We start from the raw sequence: 26,164 nt of genomic DNA, 5'->3' as shown, positions 1-26,164 counted from the left end.
ACAGCATAACCTTCCAGCCAAGAGTATCGAGCATCCCTGTCTTAGGGTGCTTTAAATGTAGTAGATTAATACCTCCTCATACCTCCTTTAAGTAGTCTTAATTGGCCTTAAAGTGAAGGTACCCAAAACAACGAGCCTCTTGTGAAACTCTTGGCCTAAGTTATTTTGCAGCAAAAACGCAAAAAAATTCTGTGTGTTCTCTACTGTATGACTGGTTATTATCTTCAGCATTTCTCTCCTGCTGATTAAAGGTCCTTGCTGAGAAAATCCCTCCCCCCCAAAAACGTATTTTATAATATTTAGCACTCAGTGCTTTACACTATCAAAGCATTGTACGCATGCTATCTAGTATCTCCTAATTAATTCATACATCTCCTATTAAAAAAACATCTAAAATTAATGACATATGGTATCGCTGGCTTTTAGACAACACATGCAAACTCAGCTTTCGGGTTTTACAAGAAAAGTGAGTAAGCTGAGATTCCTTTCTGAAATCGGACAAACGCTTCTCCATGTCTGACTTTCAACAGAGAGGAAACGAACAACAATGCAAATTGGATTTATGGAATTATCGATCAGGGACTGAATGCGCACACAAACACCAGCATGGGCAAGGGCAAATCTACAACTTTCAGAGCCAACCTTTTCGGCTCCTTAATGAGGTGCACAGCAATTACACGGGTTTCCCACAGACTTTGCTCTCAAGATCTGTAGAATGCATGAGAAACAAGTAAAGTCTGTCGTTTTGGTACCCATCAAAGCTCCCTTCCATGTGAGGAAGTGGCTAATTTGTCATTTCACACTCAAAAAGGCGTGAAAGGCAAAACGGAGGGAGGTCAGATGGAAGAGAGGAAAGGGGGGTTGTGACTCATGAGAAGAGACAGTAGGTCTGATTTTGAGCTTGTGTTTGTTGCTGCATATCAGAAATAAATTCAAAGAAATTACATTGATGCATAATAGACAAGAATGAGGCCAGTGTTTCTTGCTTACATGGAAAAATTTACACTCTTAAAATCAAAATAGGAACCAAGGAACAAAGAACACTTTACAAATGATATTATAGTATACAGCAAATTTCTAACTTACAAGTTTTATTTACACATGGACATCTTTGTTTTATTAATTATAATAAAAGTATTAATTCCAACAATGCAAATTTTCAACTCAAAAATACATAAGACCTTTGGAAGAAAATCCCAAAGAATACACACATCTGAGGAATGTCAGCTCTGTGTCAAGAGCACTGGTCTCAGTCACTAAATATTTTCCCTCATCGTCTTTCATTTTAGCTTTGTTGTTGTCTTTTATTTTAATTTTTCTCTGCATGAAACAAAGCTAGCAAAGGGCCAGAGAAACAGGCAGAGTCAAACCTTTGGAGAGATAGGAGAGACACAAGCAGGAATCCTATTATTTGTTAATAGGATTTGTGCACGTATCTCCCACGGACCACTTAGGAAATTCACTCCTAAACATCTCGGTGGCAGTTTCGATTAGAGTCAACATTTCATTTCAGCAGATGGACTGCAAACTTGTGGCTACTCAAAATCTAATGAATAACGCTTGATAATTCCCCTCTCTTAAACTATGATTAGGCTTTCACTTTTTTTTTATAGGGAGAATGAATGTTGTCCCCAAGCCAATATTTAATTTGATTTTTTGCTGAGCCTCTCTGTGCTAGCAAACACCACCCATGTGCCTGTATGCAAGCCCAATGGGTAAATTAGCAGGTATTTTTGCAGATCTGTCACACATTTTTACCACTCTTCTTTTTCAGAAAGATTCCAAAGAACTAGAAATACATCTGCCCTCTCCTGAAACGTAGCCATCTCTGGGGTGGAATGTGGCAGCAAATATTAACATGGGAACACGGACACTAAATCTTATGTGAAAATTATGCAGGAAGTACAGAACACAGCTCACGTAGCCTCAGGCTACCCAGAAATTAGCTAAAAGTGTACATCTTTTCTTTTTAATGAGTGCATTTGAAATTATTGCCTGGTGTGTGGTACTCCAATAAGGAACATCTCATTTGGTATTGAATCCCATTGTACAGTCTCATACAGATTAATAGTGATGGTAAATTATCTGATTTCAGCAAGAAGCGGTACTAATCCATAGGCAAGATGCACAAAACCAGAACACAGTATTTTTTTTTTTTTGTGGAAAATGTCCTTTCTTTAAATAGCATTTACAAACTACGTAGACGGTGGCCTGGCTGGCTCATGGTGCCTTCGGTTTCGCTTTTTTTTCATCTCCTGCACATGTTTCCATTTGGCACCACCTTTGTTCCGCTGCCGCCGCTTCTCCCGGTGCCACATCTGTTCACAGTACTCATCCAGGCTAAAGCTGGGGCTGCTGACGAGCTGGATGTAGTCCTTATACCTCAGCCGGGACTCCGTCAGCAAATCCCTCACCCGGCCCTCCTCGTCCTCAGTTTTCTGAGTGCTTTCCATTTGCCCGTTCTCAATGACATTTAAATTCAGCTTCACAATGGTATGGACAAAGGTGTGCTCCTGGGCTTTGCAGAAATATGCTCCTGCATCCTTTCTTTGCAAGCTGCGGATCAGCAGCCCGTGCTCTGTTTTGATGATCCTTTCATCAGCCTTCAGCTGTGGGGTTGGATAAAGAAGAATGAGATAGTGAGTTTCATCAGCAAAACCAGAATGCGCGTCAGCGCAACACTGAGGTGAAGAAAAGGCTCGGCTGGCACATGGCATGGCCCATCCCTCGGGTGCCAGCAAGCAGTGAGGCGTGTGCAGCTGGGACAGGTACCAGGAGATCCTTTCAATGTCCGAATTCTGCTCCCAACTATAGCATCTGTATCACCAGCATTTCAGCGTGCAGTAGTACAAGATATATGCTTTAGACCTGAAAGGATGGACAGTAACACTCACCACACCAAAATGCTACAAGTTAGATTTCATTCTCCAAGGAAAGGCAGCTATTTAGTACCACAAATCTCATTCATTTTTTATCTGCTTTTCTTGAAGTATCTCCAATGCACCCGATATACCAGAGTGACTGTATATACCTGGAGTGCTGAGGCCCTATTACACTGAAATTAAATACTACTACTGATTTTTAAACTAAAATGCTGTGATTCTGATCATCTTCAACTGGGTTTTACAAAAGGAGGTTGATCCTGGCTTTGACTCATTGAGAAGTAACTAAAAGCACCCAATAAGGTTAGACAAATACTACCCAGTACAATTCTTTAATTGTTAGAAGAAGAACTTAGAGGGGAAAAAGAAAAACAAAACAAAACACAAAGAAAAGAATGAAATTGCAAGTGAGAGTTGAAGTCTGTCAGCCTTCAGGTGGAAGATGGAACTATTGTTTCATATATGAATTGAAATATTTTAAAAAAATACAAGACGACTGTCAGGTAAGTTAAGTATCTGGTTATCTGCAAATTATTTCCAAGATAACCTAAGTCTGAAAAAAAGTATAAACAGGATGGGGCACTGGGCATCCAAGTATTTTTGCAGCTGGGAAACATAGAAGTCAAGAGATTTGCCAAAGATCATATAAAGATTAGAAGCAGAGGTGGAAGTAGAAAGCAGAGCCCAAATTCCCACTGTCCAGAACCAGCCTTTCCTTTGAAAATGATCCTAATCTGGTCCCAAACTGTCACTTCCCAGGCATGCTATCTTCTGCTGCCACACAGAGGCTGCAGCACACAACGGCACTGAAGGACCTGGAGTGCTCTTGCTCAGCCCGCAGCAAAGCTGGGGCCTTAAACAGCCTCAGCACTGCTGGTGGCAGTTACAACGTAGAAAAACTTCAGCACAAGGCTGAGTAGTGGGTTTAAGAAGAGGGGGAGTAGGGGCAGAGAGAACCAACACAGAATCTGGAAAATTTCCCAGAGTGCACATCTGACCCTCCAGCAAACTTCAGAGGATGAAGATCAGGGAGGCATAAAGATGATTAAATTAGATTTATTCACAGTGGGTAAGCTACACACTGTTTCTTTATGTAAAAAATCTGAACATGATTCCCTCTTCTACTCTATGGGAAAAAATGTATGCATACATATGATTCTCCATCTGTTATGATTCTAACTCACTAATACTTTATCATAATAGGATCTCTTGGAGCAAAGAGATGGATGAGATGACCTCCCAGGGCTTTTAGCTTTAACCTCTTCTGAGTTTTATGATAATGATTATGGAAGGGTTAAATAATTTGAGAGATCTTTTCAAGATCACTAGGAAAAGTAATACACGTATATATATAACACACACACACACACACACACACACACTTTTGCTTGCTATTGTATCAGCTCTAATAGTCTTCAGTAACATACAGATTAGATAGGTAGGTGGGCAGGTAGGTAGGTACGTAGGTAGACGGATAGACAGATATGCAGACGGATGGATATAAGCCTGTGTACTACCATTGATCTGACTGCAGCAGAGACAAGAAATCAACTGCTGCAAAACCCTGGTTAGGAGGTGGCTCTGGCTGTCTGCTTCTGTGGCCAAGTATTCTTTGGTCCCTGCCACCAGTTGATGGTGTTGGGTCAACCCTGAGCTTTAGTTTCCTTGTTTGTAAACTGTATATAAGCATGACTACTTGGCACCAGCAGGGTGAAATCATACTAATTTCAGGAAATTCCTGGAAAATCGATTGTCTTGACAACAGGTGCTACATGAGCACAAGCTACTTTTGATTTACTACACTGAGTTTAAACCAGAGGAATCATGGTCAAGCCACAAGCACATACACAGAAGACAGCAGGGAGACAGACTAGAAAAAAACATTTTTTCACTTCCAGAATCTGTATCATAGGGCAGTAGTCCTCAGTTTTATCAGCTAGTGACACTTCATTCTAAGTGCCTTTCTTACAGTAAAAACAGGAGCATAAAATGTATAAACATGTCTAGGGCAGGTGTTTCCTTGCGGTGCTGTACTCCACTGCAAGAAGCAGGAGCAGGGACCAGGTGGAAGTACTCAGAAGCTTGGCTGTTGCAATATGACAAGGAAGTCTCTCTTTCTTCTGCCCAGGCTTCATGTCAACATGAAGACTCAAGTTTGAGAAATGTAGGGAAAAGGATGGGAAGAAGCAGCTAACTTCCAGACATTTGGGTTTCATAAGGCACTATGCAAAGACCACAATGCAAGTTCCCACATTGTCTGAGTGAAAACAGGATGGATCTCTTTGAGCTCAGGGCTTGATGCAATTGCAGCAGTAGCATCTGCCTATCGGTGGCTCTGCCAGTATTGTAGTCTAGAGCGTCTTGACAGCTGTATACCTCCTACACTTGGAAAAATTCCAGCTGGCTGTTTCGGCTGGCTGGGCACCAGTCCAAAGAGCCCTCACTAGTGTTTTGCCTATTTTCAGTGAAAGGAAGGCAGAATAATGGCAGTTCTAGACTTGAAAAGATCACTGGACTCTCAAGTCCAGCGCCCTGCTACTCATAGCTATTTACCACTTGTGTAGCAGCCGTCACTTTCTAGTCGTAAATGTGTTAACTGACGGAGTTGCCCCCCCTCTGCGTTGGGATACCGCAGAGAAAGCTAACAGAGTCTAAATTGGTTGTGTCCCTTAATCCCAGCCCATCACGACTCCTATTTTTAATGAAGCAGCGTTCTTACAGAATGTCCTGTGTTAACCTTGGATATTGATTTACAGTGACTGTCACCTCCTCTTTCTCTGTGCCTTCATTGTTCATTCCTTTCTTATCCTCTGGCAGGGTGAAATTATGGCTCCGATTTCACACGTATTGAGCAACACTTCATTACTGCTTTCCCCACTCACTTCTCTTTTTGGTATCCTGTTTATGTTGTTTTACCCATAGGTTCAGAACTTTTCCTGTCTTTCCTCTCTACTTTTCCCCCCACAGGGCTCTGGAGTTTCATAAACACCTGGCATTTCATTACTTGGTAGTAGATCTTTAACCTTTCACTTGAATGCCTAATGTGCTCTTTGGTTCCTGACCTATAGATGTAAAACATATTTTATTAAATTTTTAGGAGAGTGAAAAGACTAGTTAGATAAAAGACATCATTTTGTTTTGGTCAACTGTCATTCATTGTTCCCTCCCCATATGTCATAATCAATAACTCTCCTAAAATATTTGTAAATAAGATTTAACAATTCAGAAGCACAAAGGCTTTATTTCATAAAAGCTTGCTGACATGTGCTTATATTTTAGCATATAATTAAAAATTTAAATGAGAGACATAGTTTTGTTCAATGGGGAACCAATTATAAACCACAAATATGAAGCAATTGATTACAATCAACTTTCCTTTCTTTGTGGAGTGGGAGCAGATTTTTGACAATATTTTATCAACAAATAGTACTTTTCATCCTTTGTGGTAAGCACTTCAAGTTTGCCTAAAATTGCATTACCTGAAATACAGCACATGCCATAGATACTGGCAATATTTGACAAAGGGAAAAAATCTTCATTCAAATCAAACACTTGATTTTAACAACCTGAATTTAACAATGGAGGAAAAATAGGCATTGCCAGTAATGATGGCAAACCTTTAAACAATCAGTAAGTTGGAAAACAACCAAGGATTTGAAAGTCCTGTGGCACCAGGTTAGGTCAATGCCTTTTGTCCTTTGCTAATGATGTGTTTAGATAGCTCCCTCTTTACAAATAATTCACATGTCAACTCTTTCACAGTTAAAACACTGCACCTGTCTGGGAGAAGAAAGTGGCTTCAAAGCCTGCCTTCCCTCATTAATCAACATGTGAAAAAATGTTGGAGGTAAAGTTGGACTAATCATGGGTTAGCTGCAACTCCTGAACAAATTGAGAGAGGGAGAAACGAAAACGAGAAACATTTGCTGAGAATTTACATTTGTCTTTGTTTTTCTATTGTTTTCTTCATCCTCATCATTTGACTGGAAATAAAGATCACTCTGGGTTTTGGGTTTTTTTTTGGCATTATTGTTATAAATGACTTTGTTTCTGTTGTGCTGGGAAAATAATCATTTAACTCCAACACAGCTGTAGAATTAATTTCTTCTTTTTTTTTTTTTTCTTTTTTTAACATCTTTTTTTATTTACCAAGAAGCCACAGGAAAAATGAAGAATGTGTTGCTAGTACAATGCCATTATGGAGACGTATGATTCCTGTTATTTTCAAGGTGAAGCTAACTTCTTATTTTGAAACTAAATTTTAAACTCCTCCACCCCCCCACCCCCCCACCCAGTATATCCAAATCAAAGTAGAAATGTCACGTGTTGTATCTCAGTTCAGAGTTAGTTCTTTTTTTTTTCCCCAGGAAACTGTCAAATATATTAGTCTTACTTAAGAATCTCAAGGAACTGGGGGGTGGGAGGAAGCCAATGACTCATATAATAAAATAAAAGAGTGAAAGCATGAGAGCTGTAAGTAGTCCCTAGGCTGTAGAATTAATATCTTCTTATTTTTCCAACTCTCTTGATCTTTTTCTTATTGACCTAAGGATTCAAACACTGAACTACATTGCTCTGACAGAAGATACTACCGGAAAATCAGTCCTTGCTGTCTGTCCTCTTCCTTACTCATCTTTCATCCAACTCTTAGATTTCAGGGTTTGCACTGAATTTCTCACCTTTTTTCACGACATGTTGCTGACCGAATGTTTGTAACAAAGAAAATCGACATCATGATGAAAATATCTCCAGCCACAAAAAGATATGGAAACTTATGTCTTGGATAAACTGCAAAATGTCTTCTCAGTCTGGCTAAAACATGGGATGGAAACATCTCTTGCTCTAGTGGGGGAGCTAGTTCACAATCTTGTGCCTGGCAAGATGTCTTGTCCAAGAAGGGTCAAAATCTGGTACCTATCAAACCCTCAGATGGTCGTTAAGCTGGGTCCATCAGAACAAAACAGCCCAGGGCTGTGGAGCAGGAATATGGAAAGGTTGGAAATCACTGCAGGAGAAACTAGAAGTCCTCCTGCCTTTCAGTGGATTAATTTTCACCCCCAGGTATGAATAGAGCAGGAAGAAGAGCGTTAAAAGCCATCTGCACCTACTCTATCACTTCAGACCATGCGGTTTGTTCTGTCCCCTGCAAGAGGAGGTAGCAGCTTGGCAAATCTGGAACTGCAGGAGACTCGGGGTGAAGTGCAGTCTAAAGCAGGGGTGTAATACTTTTCACAGCCATAGGGCACCAAAACTAATGACTTTATAGAGCACCATGCATTTGCTTTTTGCAGCCCTGACATCTATTATATACAAAACACAACACATGGGAATTTTTTGAGAAATAAACAAATACGTATTTAAGCTTGAGAAAACTTCAGCAGTTTAAGACATTAGGAACAGATGACATCCCTGCTTTTTTTTATGAACTCCAGCCACCGAAATGCTCTCCCTCATCTCGGTGACTAACCCTGCACGCACAGGAACAAACATGATCAATTGCGTGAGCAGCACTGAACACAAAAGCACTAGATATTTGACTCCTGACCTTAAAATGGCCCCAAACTACAGGGAAATGTACTCCCACTGGCAGCAAAATGACCTGGTGACAGCTCCTGTGCCACAGGAGATCCTGTCCCTCCCCACAGTTCGCTCTGCCTGGAAGTCACATTCTGAACCATGACCCTAAGGGTGAAATGTCGAGGACATCCTGCTGGGCCAAACGCTTCCCACCTAATCTGGATTTTGCCCCTTTCCTTCCCTCAGGAAGCTGTATGCATGTCCGGGACACCACATAGCCATCTATTTGTAAAGCCGGCTTTAAAGACTTGCTGAGATATTACAGTTCCAGTCCTGGAACTAAAAGTCCGTAACCTAAGTTCCAGGTGCACAGAGTCATTCGCAAAGCATGGTATCGTCATCACAATAAGTTACACCGCTAAGACATGCGCTAAAATAATGTACAGTGTTATTTGAGAATTCTGCTGCAGGAAGGAAGAGAGCAAGCAGAAAATATAATTGTAATGGGAAAAGTTATGGTAAGGTATGGGCTGAGCAAAGATCAAGCTACCCATTAAACATGACCACACTTTCTGTCACATATGGTATTTTTGTCAAACTGAAGTACTTTGAAAAGAAAGTAAGTTACTTTGCCGATCTTTGAGTTTTCTAGTAGGTCCTCTGATTAGGCTCTAACGCTAATGAGTTCATTTTCACTGATAAAATAAATGAGAAAACCTGAAAATCTCAGTTTCTGTATCCCCAAATTAACAAGGGATTAACATTTTAACCTGCAAATACCCTTATTCTATCTAAAAGGAGGAAAGACTGTTCAGCGCCTCAACAGACTCAGTCATTTATTTAGGCAGCCATATATGAAATTAAGAATTTAACTTTAGGTACATGCATTTGAAAAGGTGGCATTTTTAGATTAATATCTTTATCTTAGAAAATAACCAAAAAAGCTTCTTTTTTTTTCTTCTAAAAATGCTGTCTCTCAATATGATGATTCGAGAGGCGCAAGCTGAGTTTGCTCAGAAGTTGCTCAAGTTCTTAGGACCCTGGAACTAATCTGGGTCAAAATACTAGAAATTCTGTTGCTATAAGAATTTTCTGGCAGAAACGAAACAAAACTAACAGCTATACACTGTCTTTAAGTGATCCATGTGCTGCTGCTTCTATTTTATCAAAGCTAGATCACAGACACACTGTTATGGCTTTAGGGACAGGACGTGGGGTAAGGAGGTATTCGCCTACTGTTAGCATTCATAATGTAGAAAGTCTGTCTGCAGATTTCTCCCTCAAATTTTCTTCTAAATTTGCCTCAAAGGTTAATCCAGCCTTTTAGCAAAGCTTTGCTTTTCTCATACAAACAGATGTCAGACTGTTTACACAGAGCAAGCCCAGTAAACACTGCTGTGGAAGGCTGCTAACGTGCAAAGATGTATACTGTGTGCTTGCTGGAAATTCAAATGCCATCACACATATGCACGCATTCCCTTACTCCCTCTCAACGCGCGCATCCTTGGCATGTCAGGCAGCTCTGCTTTGCTGGACATCACTCTGCCTGAGTAACTGCTATCTGGCCCAGAACAAGCAACAGGGGCCAGATGGCTGCCACATCATGGAATGCTGAAACTCCTGGAATACACAGCATGGCAAAAAATAATACAGCCTTAACTTGGGCTATGCTATATAGGTTTAGCCTACCCTTAGTTTGCTCGAAAGTTGGTTTGATCTGCAGTTTGTTCTGCAATCATATGAGAAAGATAGCTTAAGCCTGGCTTTGCTGACCCTCGGAGGTAGATCTGAACCCGTGATTTATGAGAAATTCAATTGACTTTTTTTTCCCTAAATTGATACAGATAAGACTCAGAAGCAGCTCTTCAAAAGAGGCTTTCAAATCTTGAAAGTGTGACATCTTATGTTACAGAAATATTACATTCTTCACAAGCAACTGGCTGCTTTACACAAAGTTTGTAGCTCAGGCACATGCTATAGTTGCAACACATTATTTTAAAAAACGATAGAGTGTCCTCAAAACTTGACATAACTTCCTGTTACAAAAAAGAAAAAAAAAAGACAAAACCCAAAAAAGCCCCAAACTCCAAAACCTGTTAACTATCTGCTTACATTTATTTAAAAAATGTGTCTTAAACACATGGTTAGAATTAAGCAAGTACTTTACTTATACCCCTGATCAAATATGTAAGTGCATTTGCAAACTGCTGCCTGAGGGAAGTAGAGCACAGTCTCTTCTGTACAGGATAGTTAAAGGTAAATCAATTAAAGCACAAACAATGAATGCCCATAGGTCTTCAAAGGCTGATACACTTCTAGTTGGGTTTTCACTTCAACCATCTGTGGCTGAGAGTGTGCTTGGCCTGCTCATCGGAAGATCATATTTTTTTTTCCCAAGTATGGATTGTAATGGAGGTTGGAGGTGGTATTTCAAACCAGTAATCTCTTTCTTCTGCTGTTCAGTGCATGGTGTGGGAAGCACTGTGTCTATAAATTAACAACATTTTTATTCTCAGCAGAGGAAATAATATTTGCCAATCCAAAGCATAAGTAATAGAAGGGGAGTAAATTAAAAGTGCTGCAGTGTCATAGTCAATAGACAACCTTGCAGGGTTTTCTAGTCTTATCTGGTGGAGAACCAGAAGCATCTTGTACCTCCTTACTCTGTCTTTCTTGGCCAAGACATAACTGGGGTTGCAACTTTGGGACCACTGCCATGAGCCATATCTCACTCAGAGGCAATGCTCTCATGGGCACCTGCCCTGGCCTGCATCTCCCCAGCAGTTCTATAGGAAGAACCAGCACACTTTCTGCACTCAGAAAGTCTTATAGGATGAATTATCATTGAGAGTGGAAGACTGGTTGGGTGTTTGATAGTTCCTGTCATTTAAACGAATTTTTGTCTTGGATGAACGTTTAACAAAAAAGCGTATCTAACACCTGGGATTGGCTCATTTGAAAGGGCAGTTCTTTTCCCTTCTCCTTCCTCGTTGCCATGGTTGCCATCACAGCAGGACTTGGACTCAGACACAAAATCACTCACGTAAGAGAAAGACTATGAAAACTCCTGAGGTTTGAAATTTACTCAAACCCAGTCCAAATCAATCCCAGCACCTTGCCCTTTTGGGCACATCAGAGGGCCCCTTCATCACTAGCTCAGACAGGAATCAGCAGGAAATTGTGCAGGGGGTATGCGGGGACCTGGAGGCTTCTCCAGGGCTTCTCCACCAGTGAGGATCCTAAACCTGCCTCCTGCAGGAATTAAAGGCCACCACAATTGTCATCGCTTTCTACTCCAGATGCAAGGTGAAATTCTTTAACTTGACATCTCCGCATCAGCACAGAGTGCCATTTAAGAAAAATTCTCAGACTCCACTAGCAAGAAAAAAGCAAATAAAAAGCTTTTTACTGCACAGACCATTCCTTCTCCGGGGAGAGATGGAGAGAAGTAGCAAGCCATACATGCAATTTTTACCTACACTGCTTAACATGATAAGCGAATGCAATCAGAAACTAAAAGGAGCAGAGATTTTATTAAAACAAAGGGTTTTAAACATAATTTTATCTGCAGAAGTAGTCGTTGTGTTAATTACTGGACAAAAGGGTTTTTTTCCCAATACTTTGATTTTTTACCACTATTTAAAGCCTAATTTATCTTCTCTTTTTTTTTTTTAGCAGAATGAGCATGTAAGTCAAAATAAATATCTAAATCTGCTTATGACACAGTGCAAATGGCTTCTCTCTTCCCCACTGCATGTCCCAAATGGTGATACCAGAATGCTATGTGATACCTAAGGTGAGGCAAGGAAAAGTAAAATATCAACTAATCCCAATAACTCCTGCCTTTCAATGCTCAGCTGAATTCTCTATAGAGGAAACTTGCCTTGATGACTATAACTTACCTCTTCTCGATGTTCTTCTCCAGAGCGCTGAATATACCACCTAATAGAGGCTTGCTGGGACTTAGGAATGCATTCCAGAAAAGTTGAATTAAATTCAATGCCAAAAATCACCTTTTCATCAGCAGTTTCATGACTAATGCCTGGAAAGCAAACATGGTACAGGAGATTAACCCTGACCTGGTTTTTAAAGCAATGGGAAAATAGCCTGATTCAGAACAGATGCTATAAGACTGAGTGAATTATAAAAAAGCAAAAGGAAACTTAACTTTTAACTTAAACTACTATAACTATGAGGATTTAGAGGTGACTGCTAACGCTCCTTCAGTGCAACTGGTTTTTAAGGAGGTCAATAAAATCTATATCACGAGATTGCTCCATTTTAAAGTTGAGGCTTTCACCTTTGAGGAATTTAAAACCTGACCTGTATTTTTCCTTTAAGTAATGTAAATACTAAACCTGAGAGAGGTGTAGCAGCCACTAAAGGTAGATTGGACGGTCTGGTGTGTTCATCCCAAACACTTTAAAGAGAGTCACAGACCTAAAATAAATTGAAGTTTACCTTCCTTCAGCATAACTGGAAATGCCCTACAGTATGTTTCAGATCAAACGCTGAAGTAGCCATGCATAGATCTGGGCTCCTTTCTTGGCCTTCTGTAAACCCAAGAAAGTAATTTCTAATCTCTACATCTCCATTTCCCTTTCCAGTTTGTCATACCTATGTCTTATATGCCTTACCTTCATACTAAAGCTGTTTCTTACACCCTGCCAATAACAGAAAGAAAGATGAAAGCAGCGATGTCTCTTAAATCAAAAGTTAGCTCAACAACAAAATGAGCACAATTTTGGACTGTTTATTCAGTATAATAAGTATCTATATGAGATCTACAGAAATTCAAGCTCTCTGCATTAAATGCTTTCCTTTTATTTCACTGTGCCACTGAGATTTCAGTAGAGCCAAACAACTTAATGCAGCCAATGAAGTCTCTGGGAGGGAATCTGACACAGTGGAGCACTGAATTTAAATAGATTCTTGGCCATAATGTTATTAATTATCGCAAATGGCACAAATAAGCCAAGAGCTGGGAGTAGCACAGGTCAGCTTCATGGTTTTATGGCACATAGGAGTCTTCTCTAGCTGGATAAAATTTCTATTGTTGGGCCTACATCAAGGCAGAGGATTAATACCAACGTCTGTGCTAAGTCATTTTACATTTGCCTAGTAAAGCCAACTCTTCCAGTATCTCTTTATCCTTCCAGGAAAATGTGACATTGTCAGCCTTTCTGCTAGGGTTGCTATAACCTTGAGCTTTGCACAGTCTCAGATACCACTATTTGGAGAGCCGTGGTAAGCAGCAAGCGAGGAAATTCTGGCCCTTGGGAATGAACAGGAGTTTTGTCGTTGACTTTAATGGAAATGAGATTTTACTCTGACTTTTAACTACGTCTGCGAGTGCACATATACAGTCAGAGCCCTCCATACTGTCCGGCACACTTAAGTCTCTGATCCTGTGGCAAGCAGATCTGATTTCTGCAGCGGTCCACGCCGAGGTCTGCGGCAGGCACCCAGCACCACGGCAGCACGAGAATAACCAGCGATCAATGGAAAACGGTGGCTCGTCCTGCATCAAATGTTCCACGCAGCAATAAAATCGATACTGTTTTGACTGGGTTGTTCGCTTTAATGAGCGGCGAGCAGAGCCCCAGACAAACCCCAGCCTGGTTTTGAATGCTTTTCATTTATTTTGTGCTGCTGCAGAGATCGCCGCCTAACCGCAGGATGTCATACTGACAGGGCTCGCTGTCAGAGAAGCGCTGCCGTTGCCAAAGGAGCAAACCAGACCCTTTGGCATCTGAAAAGAGGGTGTGGGAAAGGGAGAGGGGGAGCCCATAAGGAGACGGAGTGTAGGCTCTTGTTAATAACAGGAGTATTTAAGTAGCTGCGGGGGAGGGGAAGGGGCTGGTTTGGCAGCTGGATCTGAGCTTTGGGACTTGTGTCACAGAATCATAGAATCATAGAATGGTTTGGGTTGGAAGGGACCTCAAAGATCATCTAGTTCCAATCCCCCTGCCATGGACAGGGACACCCTCCACTACACCAGGTTGCTCAATGCCCCATCCAACCTGGCCTTGAACACTTCCAGGGATGTCCCTTATCAGCCCTGGATCCCTAAATTTGACTGTGGGAAAGGTAATATATATGACATATGGGAAAGGCAACTGCTTTAACATTGTTATTCTGTCAAGCTCAGCAGGTTTTCGCAGACAGAGACCCTTGCAGCAAACCCTGTTGTCAGAGTGACAGAAGAGCAAGAAAGGTGCAAAATACTCACTGTCTTCCACATCCCAGCATTGTGCAACGGGGTCTCCATATTTGACATCTTGCCTTCTGGCTCGCCTATGGGAAAAGCATGCAAACTTGTAACACTTCAGGCATAATTGGTGGAATTCAACAACAAAGTACAGAGGAGCTTAGCAGATGTGGACTTGCATTGCTCCCACCCTACTGCTGACAATTACGGTCTTAACTAAAACCAGCCTCACCCTCAAAGCAGCATGTGGCCTAGAGAGATTTGTACAATTGACATCAAGAGAAGGGTCTGTGATTTGGGAAAACCACTGGGAGGGGAAAGAGAAAAAGCAAGACAAAAAAAATCTGTCTAGAATAAGAAGCATTCAATATAGTGACAGAGTGTCTGAACCTGCTTTAGAAGCATGGGGCATGGGTTTCCTGGGAGGGTGGACTGTCTTGGAAATACCTAAAAACATCCTTAATGTTGTATGTCATGGAAAAGATCTGAGTTTCAACAGGCGATATTCAAAATTGAGCTCAGGATCAGACCAAGGTAATACTGACTCATAAATCAATCATGAAAATGAAGAGAGAAAAGTATATGATTTAGTTTGGTAACAAACAATTGACAAATTTGATTCTCTTTCATCTTTATGGACAGAAACAACAATAGAGACAATTGTCTGAGATGATCTGCTCCGCTCCACAACTAACTTGCCTGCTGACCACAGAATCATAATCTCTGGGTGTTTTACTTAAACTTACTGTGATTTAGTGTAATTTCAGTATAATAGCAATGAAAAAAAAAAAAAAAGGTAAAATCTTCCTCTGTGAATTATTATGTTTATCTCCTAAGAGCTACAATAAAAAAAGTTTAAATTTTTTAATAGAAGAATTGGAGACCTGGGGAGGAACTGGTTCCTCCCTCACAGCCACATTGGAGATAAGAGGAGTGGGACCTCCTGTGTGCAGAGCATTGTCTCAGCAGGAGAGCGGATTGCCAAGGCTGAGCTGTCCACTGTGGTAAAAGCTGTAGACATACTGGAAGCACAGGATGCTACATAGAAGAAAAATATTCAAGTAACTGATCTGTTGGAGGATTCAAGGCCAGTCACCCATCCCTTGTTTTGGAGCCACTGACTTTTGTCCTTCCCATGAAACTGCACATCTGTTAAAAAGCACGGACCATCAATCTCCATGTCCCAGTGCACCTCAGGCTTCAGCAAGCCTCATGTGTCACTACCTTTGCAGTGAGCCTGAACACTTGCTTTTCTCCTTCCATTTATGCTTCTCTGAATTTAGTTTACTTTGGCTTTGAGGGCAAACACATAAAGTTCCTTGACACCATGGCACAATAACCTATGAGTCATTAACTTCAATGGTTTGTCTAATTGCTCAGGTTCCAGCCCTGCAACCACTAAGGTAGAAAGTCTCGTTGCAGAGCCTGAGCTCAGACTGCAACCTCTGACCCTCACTGCAAGAATTACTGTCAGGAAGGCTTTGTCCAAAGGGGAACGAAGAGGCTGTGACGGACCCTGGCTCAACGAGCAAGCTCAGAACTCCAGCCAAATCAGCCAAAAACTCCAAGAGACACATCCAGCAACTTAGGTACTGCACTGCTAGAGCCTGCAGTGTGCTCTCCCTCCATGCAGATTCATGCTGCTGTCCTAGACAATGAGTACAGAAAGTTCAGATGAAGCTTCTTTCGCTGTGGAAAAAACTGCTCTGGATACAGTGAAATCACAGTACTGAAATCTCTGTCTCCCTCCCATGGCTAGACCACAACTGATGAGAGTGACACGCTTTGAGTCTAGTTATTTGGTTAGCTAAATCACACAGGAGAAGCCTATTCATTTAGATTTGGGAATTAAATGCATTTTACTGATGAATTCTCTGGGATTCTGTGTTAAACTCCGCTTTATAACCACGGCGGTCCCCTACGCAAAAGGCAGAGGTTTAAGAGAGGCTCTTGCATCTTGGGCAGAGTCAGCCACAACCTGGACCTCCATCTGAGCATCTCGTGCCCTAAAGCATTCAGCATAAAAAAAGGCAAGTGATGGATTTATGACGTTAGCTGCAGTAGCCGAGTTACTGTCACACACACTTAAACAAAGCTGTGTTGTCTTCACAGCTCTTTAAGCAGAAATGTGAAACATGGCCAGAGTATGATCAAATTTTAAGGCAAATGACATGCTAGGTAAAAAGACAACACATTCTGATTGGGAACCTCTAAAATTCTTGCAAGCAGCACGATCTTTTACAGCACGTTGTATGTTTTTTCTTACCTTTTAGAAGTGGGGGCATATCTGGAACACGAGTTTCCATCCCAGGCACAGTATGGGTCTCTGGCAAGGCAGCAGTCTGCACAAGCCTTCCCATACGTGTGACATCTGTGCAGGGAGAGCTGAACCAATCCATCCCTGGAACCAATGTACAATTGTTGCTGCAAATCAGGCAAAGCAAATGCATTAGGAGCGTTCTCCAAGTAGCCCATTTAAAAAGTTCCCTTCTTCAGTGCCACACTTGCAGACTTTCAACTTTGTCCCGGATTTTACAAAAGGAGGGAGAATTCCTCCTTTACTGTAAAATGTTTCTCAGAGCTCAGTGTGAACTAGCTAGTCCCCACCAATCCCTGACAATGCTGCAGAGAGGAAAGGTGATTGCAGCCCTGGAAAGACACCAGCACTCAACACCCGTACACATTTAGATTTGTGCTGTAATAAAAAATCAGAAGCAAACCATGAAAAAAACGGTTTGATAGCACATTTAAAACCAAGTGGCTGGATAGCTGTGACGTTAAGAATCTGGGAACCAGGAATGACCTCGTGTGAATAAAACTTCATCTTCTACCTGTGATCCTTAGGTGGGATGGGGATAATATTACTCGCCTCTCCCCATCGTGTGAGTAGATTGCCTGTTGAGACAAGGGTGGTCCAAGTGCTCGTTGTTGAGCTGGAGCTGGCTCATGCAATACTTCCAGCTGGCCTTCCACCTTTTTTCAGGGGCGATGGGACCCAGCTGTGCTGTGCGTGCCTGAATGGCAAAAGACCTCCTTCAGCGTGTTGTGCCAGAGCTGCTCTGGCCACCTCTGCGGGGCAGAGAGGGATGGCTTTGGCGTCACGCTGCCTCCTGAACGTGCACGTAGCCATCATAGAGCTCGGAGCTGCCGTAAAACCATTTCCCATCGGGAGATTCCCAAATGGGACTGGCCCCTGCGACTGCCAGGGTTGGACCACCCAGATTTAGACTGCAATTTTAGAGGAGGGGGACTGTTTTTCAGTCTGTGTGCACAAAAATTTTAGCACAATGAGGCCCTGATTTCTCTTCACTACTAATAAAAATAACAACAATAGTAATAATAATTTATTACTAGAGTGTAAAGAGATAAGCATTTATAGTGTCCGGAAAATGAATGTGCAGTGACTTCCTTCTCAAATCCCACTACCATATGACTAAAGATTTGTTTCCATGACTAATTACCAGCTTGTGCACACAAATTACTGTTTGTAAGCAAATGTGAATTAGGCAGGCAAATAAGTTCAAACATATCACCTTCTTGCCAGACACATTTTTAAAGTCATCCATGGAAAGCTTGGCCAGTAAGTAACAGGTGTCCCCTGAAAATAACAGGTTAAATGTTCAGTGTACCATATATCTTGCAGTAATTCAATGAACTTGTGATTACCTGCTTCTGAGAAATCTCCATGGTCAAGATAAATGAAGGGTGCTGAAAATGAATTAGTAAAGTGCATTAGTTTACACATTCCTTATTCTTAATGAAAAAGAGAATAGAACTTAATGTACAAAAAGTAAATAAAGTTACAGACTATTTGCTTGGTTTAAACAGAGGTTAAAAACAAAACAACCAGAAATCACTGAATTCATGCTTCCAAAAACATCTCCCATAAATTTTCCCTGCTAATTATGAGGCAACTGGCTTTAAATCTTAGAGTTTGCAATCTACCCCATCCTGGAAACTCACAATGAGCCTTCACATCAACTTCAATTCTTATTAAACACTATTTGAAAGGCTTAGATGGCAGTTAAGGGATACATGGGCAGATCTGCACCAGTATGCATTTCACTGCTATGAAAGACAGTGAAATTTTTTCCAATGACTCATGTAAGAACAGGACAAAGCCCAGGGTATTATCTATCGCCTAATAGAAGATGATTAATCTAAGCCTATTGTTTAATGTTAATGCAGTTCAAGGAAATAAGGGATGTTTTTTCAGCCCTTCACTCCCTTCAATTTTCTGGATTCGAAAACATAGAGGTAACAGTTATAAATGTTACCAATAAAAACATGAAGGAATGTCTGCTGAGCAGAAAAAAAAATAATCTTTTTTTGTTTTAAATATGATATGGTACATTTGCCCTTGACATTATGTTTTAAGAATGCAGCAAATTGGTGCACATACTGAAACTGCTGATTACTTGGCAGGCCACTGAGTAATCTTGGTATTTTCAGAGTGATATTTATAATTGGTGTCCAAGACAGTGGGAAGAAGACATGAGGATTCTCTAAATCAAAGTTTCATCATACATGACATATCAGAAGGTATATGGATAAATATACTCTCTGAAATATAATTATTAAAGATCCTGTCCTTAAGCTTGGAAAACGCTGTGTCTAAGTCCCAAATTAATTTATTTAGTATGGGCAGAAATTCTGGCTAAGACCTTGTATAGCACATAGGAGAGAGGATGTGTGAGAAAGTAATCAAAATGCCATGGATGCAGATAAAATTTGGCAAGAAGGTAAGGTGAAAACTGAAAAAGAGCTATACAGAGTGAGAAGAAAGCAAAATAAGAATGCAAAGAATGAAGAAGAAAGTACTAAATGGCAAAGAAAATCAGGTCTCCATTTTCCTACTGTAACGGTATGTTGACGTCAGCTCCCTCACCAGCAATGAGGTTAATCAGAAACTGTGCCCGTGCAATAGAAAGGAGATTTGGGCTTTTTACAAGCTTTATTTATGAAGAAGACATCAGTGTTAGCAGGGCTGCAGTTACTTTTCATATTTATCACTCAGCCAGAATAACCAAATGAAAATGGCCAAAAACATTGAGTCAGTATTGATAATGAAAACTAACTTTGTTTGATTTTCTTTGTGTTTTCAACTCTTAAAGTCATTATTTTAAAGAATTTCTCTACACCTGTGGAATGTTGTTTGCTTGTTTGTTTTAAAATATATATAATTGTACTAGGAATAGTCCCAAAGCTGAGACAATAGGAAAATTTGCATTAAAAATAAAATAATATAAATTTTAAAAATGGGCTCATAATAAGATTGCGAATCAGAACAAGGTTGGATAAATGAGACTTTCTATGAATTTGAAAAATCATGGTCTGTTTGGTTTTGTACTTTTTTCAATTGACTTACCCAAAGAATATTAAGGCATTTAAAAATTTACATAGTGTCCCTCTGGAAACTTGAACTATTTCCAGTAAACAAACAACAAGACAGACAAAGCCAGTTTGGGCCTTAAAGTCTCCTGAATAATATTTAATTGATGTAGTGGCTGTTAATGCTCACCTTGAATATCTGCAGCTCTTCCAGGACCACCTCCTCCTTAGTCCACTTCTCCTTTGTGATACTCACAACTTTCAGGACTGTGCCTATGTCTGAAACGAACATTCATCATGTAAAATCCACAGTTATGTTTCAGTACACGTGTCTCTCCATTTCATACTTCACAGGAACTTGATTTCAGATTCCTTTCTTTTCTATTTTTTTTTAACAAGTGATGCTGTAAACTCAGATTACAAAGGAAAAATAAAACCTAAAAACTTAGCCCTGAAGATAAAGCCTTCAAACAAGATCTATTCCTATCTGCATCTATTTCCATCTACATAGCTCTATACAATACATTTATGGTTTTACTGTACAGCTGAGCCAACACAGTTGTAGGCTGCTCCTGACAGGCATGGTCTAACTCTACTGCTGCACAAACATACACACACACGCAAGCATGTCCATGATGCCAGCAAGAATTTTCTGTATGTTTTCTTGAGCCAGAATTGGAGCCCAGCTGACTCCAAAGAGGTCCAGCATAGCGGACTAAATTGGCAGAAAATTATTTCCTCTTTTTACCGAATTAATTTTCATCCAGTATAGAACCCTAATCAGAAGTAGGTTTCATTTTAATGTGAGGAGACAAGCAATGCACTTGTTACATTTATCTTTTCATTTTAGGGAAATTTTTGAACAAGAATCTCCATTCATCCTCAAAATCTTCATTTAATCATTGCAGAAATTACTTCTTTGGAGTTATCTGGAGAATTTTTTAAAGTTAAATCTATTTATTAATTTTAACCTAAATTTCTGCTTGGTGAAAAAAATAGCTGCTCATTTCATCTCAGACCACTACACACTAGTGAATCTTGAATGGCCTTAAAAACAACCCTTAAAAACTGCTCAGGGGAAGGAGGCTGGGTGCTGGGCTGTGCAGAGTGGAAATGACACAGCACAGCTTAGTCTAAGCGCTACACACAGCATTGAAATGCTGAAAAATAATACATTATAATGGAAAGAATGAGATTTTCATTCTTGTTTTCCCAAAGAAGATCATATTACCAATCAAAGTCAGAAGTATTTCAGTTTGCCTTACGTATTATCCTTTTGGTTGGTTTGTTTGTTGGACATAATTGCCAAAGCCTGCATATGTACAAGTTGGTTGCACACATTCAAACATATAATAAGATTCTGATCATAGAATCATAGAATCATAGAATGGTTAGGGCTGGAAGGGACCTTCAAAGGTCATCTAGTCCAATCCCCCTGCAAGGAACAGGGGTATCTCCAACTAGATCAGGTTGCTCAGGCTGCCGCTCAAAATCACAGAATCATAGAACCATAGAATGGTTAGGGTTGGAAGAGACCTCAAAGATCATGTAGTTCCAACCCCCCTGCCATGGGCAGGGACACTCTCCACTACACCAGGTTGCTCAAAGCCTCGTCCAATCTGGCCTTGAACACTTCCAGGGATGGGGCATCTACAACTTCTCTGGGCAACCTGTTCCAGTGCCTCACCAGCCTCTGAGTGAAAAATTCTTCCTTAGATCTAATCTAAATCTGCCCTCTTTCAATTTAATGCCGTTGCCCCTTGTCCTGTCACTACACGCCCTTGTAAAAAGTCCCTCTCCAGCTTTCCTGTAGGCCCCCTTTAGGTACTGGAAGGCTGCAATAAGATCAGCCCGGAGCCTTCTCTTCTCCAGGCTGAACAGCCCCAACTCTCTCAGCCTGTCTTTACAGCAGAGGTGCTCCAGCCCTCGGATCATCTTCGTGACTCTTCTCTGGACCCACTCCAGCATCTCCATGTCCTTCTTGTGTTGGGGACTCCAGAGCTGATCTCCAGGGCTATCTGTTATATCTGTATTCAGTCTTTCTACATAATATTTGAAATTTTATCTTTATAAAGTTTATTTTAAAGTTTTTGTTTGATTGGTTGTTTTGTTGTTTTTTTTTTCCATAGGATGAGTTTAGAGGATAAAATAGAACAAAAACATGCACTTCGGGAAAAGAAAACTCACTTTAAAGGAAGGCACTGCAGAGAAAGAAACATCTGCGTATTACAGAGTGCCACCTAGTGACTGCATGGTACATGCTGGCCCTGGCACCTCCAATCCAGACAATTTAACTCAGAAGGAATCAGCGCTGGTGCTGGGTAGTAACAGTTACCCTGGACTACTCAAGTTTCTGATCCCTCAATATAGCTTTATTCCTGTGACAAATTTTATAGTAGAGGATAGAAAACATCTGAAAGCAACCTCTATAGCCACTAAAAGAATATTTTGTACATTTTAGCTAGTGAACTCCTCTTTCTGGACAGCTAACTTTTGAACACCTTTTTCTCAGTGTTACCAGAAGGAAAGTAAGTTTCAGTGAGAACCCTCAAATCCTAGGCATCTAACAGCTTGGGAATGTGTTCTCTTTCCTTCTCTGTTGACTATATTAAAGATTGCCTTCAGAAAGCAACAAGGATTTTCTGTCATCATAGCTAAAGCTTATTCCCAGCCCTCTGAGGCACCAGAGGAGCAAACAGCTCTTTAATACTCTTTTTTATGAAACTGTGCTTTTCTCTCTGACACCACTGTACCTGACTTGTGGGAATCACAGAGGGACTCTCACACCATGTAGTTTTGGAAGACAAGAGTTGTGAGAGGGATTGAGCTGAAAGACATAAATGGTTCAAGAGAGGCTACTGCTGAACTCGCGCGTTTCATAACACAGCTATGAAGCTCCGGAAGACTGAGACAACCTACACTTTATAAGAGGCAACGCTTTGTGACTATTCACTCCTTTCCATAAATCACTTCAGAATCTCCATATCTAACAAACTACACTATACGGCACCAAATTTGCTTATAGGCCACATAAAATGATGTGCAACCCAACAGTACTGGAGTGGGGTTCAAACAGAAATCTTAATTTCTCTGCAGCTCGTGTCAGTAGCTCACCCACTGACCTTGGATAAACCTTTTCACCTCCATGTACCTTAGCTTCACCTGCTGTGAGATGGGGATAATGACAATTACCTCCTTAGTAAAGCGTTCAGATCTACCAGTGAGAAGTGCTTTATAAGACCTGTTACTAGTGAGAGGACTTTGAATTGTGGATTAAGAACAAGAAATTCTGGTGCAGTAAGATTATTACTTGGGAAATGTTATTAGTAGGTATCCTAATATTTCTTAGTCTATCATTCTATTGAGTGATTCATCCAGTGATTCTAAATTTAGTTGCTCTGGTAAAACTAGACTTTTTCCTTAAGGCATATAACTATCATAAAAATGTGAAGAGATACATAATTATCCATAGAAAAACTGCAAACCAGGTATCTTCCCTGACAGAGTACTTTAACCTCTCCATTCAATCCTGGTCCTCTTGTTTGGAGTTACTCGTGTTGCTAAGTATTATCTTTAAAAGTATTTAAGCGGAATTGTTGCCTTAGGTTCAATCTTAAACCTTTCTTTGCTGTTCAGGGTCACATGAGATTTAATGCTGAAGCACTATGCCACTTCTGATAACAGGAAGTACTCCTTGAAGCTATTAAGATTAATTTTTTTTTCTTTTAATTGGTTATTGATGTGCTGCCATCAGGAATTGGAGCCAGATGACCATGTAATGTAAAGGCAAGTACTGAATGGTACTCAGAGGTTAAGAAAGTCCAAGTACTCTGACCTTTTAATGGTTTATCACCTATGGACCAGGAGGCATTAAAATCTTAATAGTAGCAACCTCTTGAGCTGACAAATTAATCTCATTTTAGCACTTGCATGAAGTCCTGGCACAGAATCAGGAGCATCTTAAGTGCTTTCCAAAGGTGCTTAGGTGTTTAGGAAAAAGATGTTAATCAACAGGTTTATTCAGGCCCTACTGGAGTAAAAGTGTTCCTAAAGGGTGTGGTTTGTGCAGAGTGATAGTGGAAATCCTCTCTCATACCTGTTCCTAGGAAGATAACATCATACTGCCCATCCTCTGCCATGACATGATCCACCACAATCTGCGTCAGCCGATAGTCCACGTTGATTCGAGTGAATACTGGTCCTCCTGCCACTGGGTAAATGGATTTGTACATCAGTGGGTGGCGCTTAATAAAGCTAATGACTTCATCGGGAAAGTCTCGGGTGGACTTTATGAGCGGATCATAGGTTTTACTTGGACACTAAATGAAAGAGAGAGAACAAGATGAGAGGAATATTAGGAAAGAAATACAAGTAATCTGCTGATTTCTCTCTGCATGGGAAAGGTGTCTGATCAGATCAGCGATATCTGTTTGTAAAGCACATTTACCAGTGGCTGGTAATTTGACTTACAATTGAAAAAGCTCGATGTTGTTCTGAAAGTGTGGGAGCACACTGACGGTGTGTGCTCCCCTGGTTCTTCAAAGGGCCATTTTCTCCCTCATTTCTCCAGTTTCTTGTCTTCTTTTTTCATTTCTACCTCTCCTCGAAAGCACTTCCCCTTCATCTTCATTTTCCTTTATCCTGCTCCCACATGCTCTCCTTTATCTTTTAAAGCCACCCAAAACTTGCTGTTTCATCTCACTCATTTGTACTACTACTCAGAATTATAAATCTTCAGTTTCTATGAGTTATATATCCACACCTGCACCTATCTATAGTACATGCAAGCTTTTCTTCTTTCTCAGTCAGAGATTTTGAGCTTAGAGAGCAGATGACCTTTCTTAGCTTCTCTAAGATACTCGGGGAAAGAAGAAAGCATGAGAAAAGAGAAGTTGTCTGTTTGATGTTGGATAAAATATGAATTAATTCGCATGTATTGCATTAACATATCTGTAAACACAAAGTACTAAAAGCTACAAAATTTTTTTAGTTTTATCACCAACTGATCTTTAAGACTCTTTATGTTTCTTCATCTAGCAGCATTCCTGAAGAGAGTATGAGACATGTCTTAATATTCATACTACTATCACCAACCATAAGAAGACATTATTATTATTAACATTCAAGCAGTACATCCAGTACTGTGATGTACTTTGAATTTTTTTTTAACCATATATTAGAACCAGCAAAATTTAGTCATAAACAATCTAATAATATAGGAAAATATCTAATTTTTCTCTAAATACTTAGAAACTACTTGTATATAATATCATAATAGATATCATCAGCATAGGCCACTTTGTAAGTTTGGTCTTATGAATAAGTCACAAATTCAATCTGTATTCAAGTAGAAATCAAGTTTTCTGTGAGAACACTTCTGAAGACAGTAAGAAATCAGGCTGCTGAGTGATTTTTCTCATTCCAAAGCAGCACTTGGTTATCATTTGTTCATTTTTTGAAAGCATTGCTCTAAAACTGGAGAAATTCTCATGATGGGCTCAGTACATCTGCAACGAATTTCACCTCTTCGTTCCCTGCTCCACTCACGGGCACTTTATCACGTTGGATATTTTACAAAGACAAGCAAATCGTCTGGAGTGAAGGGAGACCTGTCATGCTGTCTAGCTCTCCATGTCGAGGCACAGGTACCAACATGCAATTAAATTTGCAACGAGCTGAACAAACTAGTCGTGCAGGTATCAGTGTAAAGGACTTTCAACAGCAAGTGTAGAGTGCCCTCCGGTGGCTATCATGGAATAATCGTAAGTATTTAAAGTGAAGGGTCTTTCAACATAGCAAAAATGTTTTACTTTTTGTATTTCTGCTCCCCTTACCGAGGCTGCATTTCTGCCCTGTTGAAGCAGTGAGCCAGAACTGGGGAAGAACCCCACCAGCACATCCCGATGCTAGACTTAACAGCTTGATTTCTTTTGCCAGGTATGCTCAGGGTTACTGTTGCTGAAGGCCCCTAGTAAATGCTTTAACCATGTTCAATTTTCCAGACTGAAACACTCACATCTATCTTTTCTCTGTATATGGCTTGCAATTAGAGGCCATAACTTCTCAGTGAACTGTGACTCCTACGCCTACCGCTTAATTTTTTTTCTAATAAAGGCAGATTCTTCAGATGCCAGATGAACCCTATAGCTTGTTATTTCTCAGAAGTGACTTTCCTTACTTATTTGCATAGCTGAAACTCCTGTCCAGACCCACAGCTCAGCTG

At 40.5% G+C, this 26,164-nt stretch overlaps 1 protein-coding gene across 1 annotated transcript in view; it reads right to left on the bottom strand.

Annotated features, from left to right (window-relative positions):
- Positions 1-1,370: 1,370 nt before the first annotated feature.
- Positions 1,371-26,164, bottom strand: part of SEMA3D (semaphorin 3D) — a 143,592-nt gene continuing 118,798 nt past the window's right edge. Inside the window, exons 13-19 of the mRNA XM_086609975.1 lie at positions 24,038-24,260; positions 20,132-20,220; positions 18,277-18,318; positions 16,877-17,034; positions 14,632-14,696; positions 12,302-12,441; positions 1,371-2,609 (exon numbers count right to left, since the gene is read on the bottom strand). Coding sequence (XP_086466101.1) covers positions 2,196-2,609; positions 12,302-12,441; positions 14,632-14,696; positions 16,877-17,034; positions 18,277-18,318; positions 20,132-20,220; positions 24,038-24,260 — 1,131 coding nt within the window. The 3' untranslated portion in view covers positions 1,371-2,195. The remainder of the gene's footprint in view (positions 2,610-12,301; positions 12,442-14,631; positions 14,697-16,876; positions 17,035-18,276; positions 18,319-20,131; positions 20,221-24,037; positions 24,261-26,164) is intronic.

The sequence above is a fragment of the Tauraco erythrolophus genome, chromosome 4 (assembly GCF_009769465.1).
Source record: "Tauraco erythrolophus isolate bTauEry1 chromosome 4, bTauEry1.pri, whole genome shotgun sequence".
Taxonomy (NCBI): Eukaryota; Metazoa; Chordata; class Aves; order Musophagiformes; family Musophagidae; genus Tauraco; species Tauraco erythrolophus.
The sequence above is the reverse complement of the archived record's forward strand: the minus strand, read 5'-3'. Positions and strand labels throughout refer to the sequence as shown.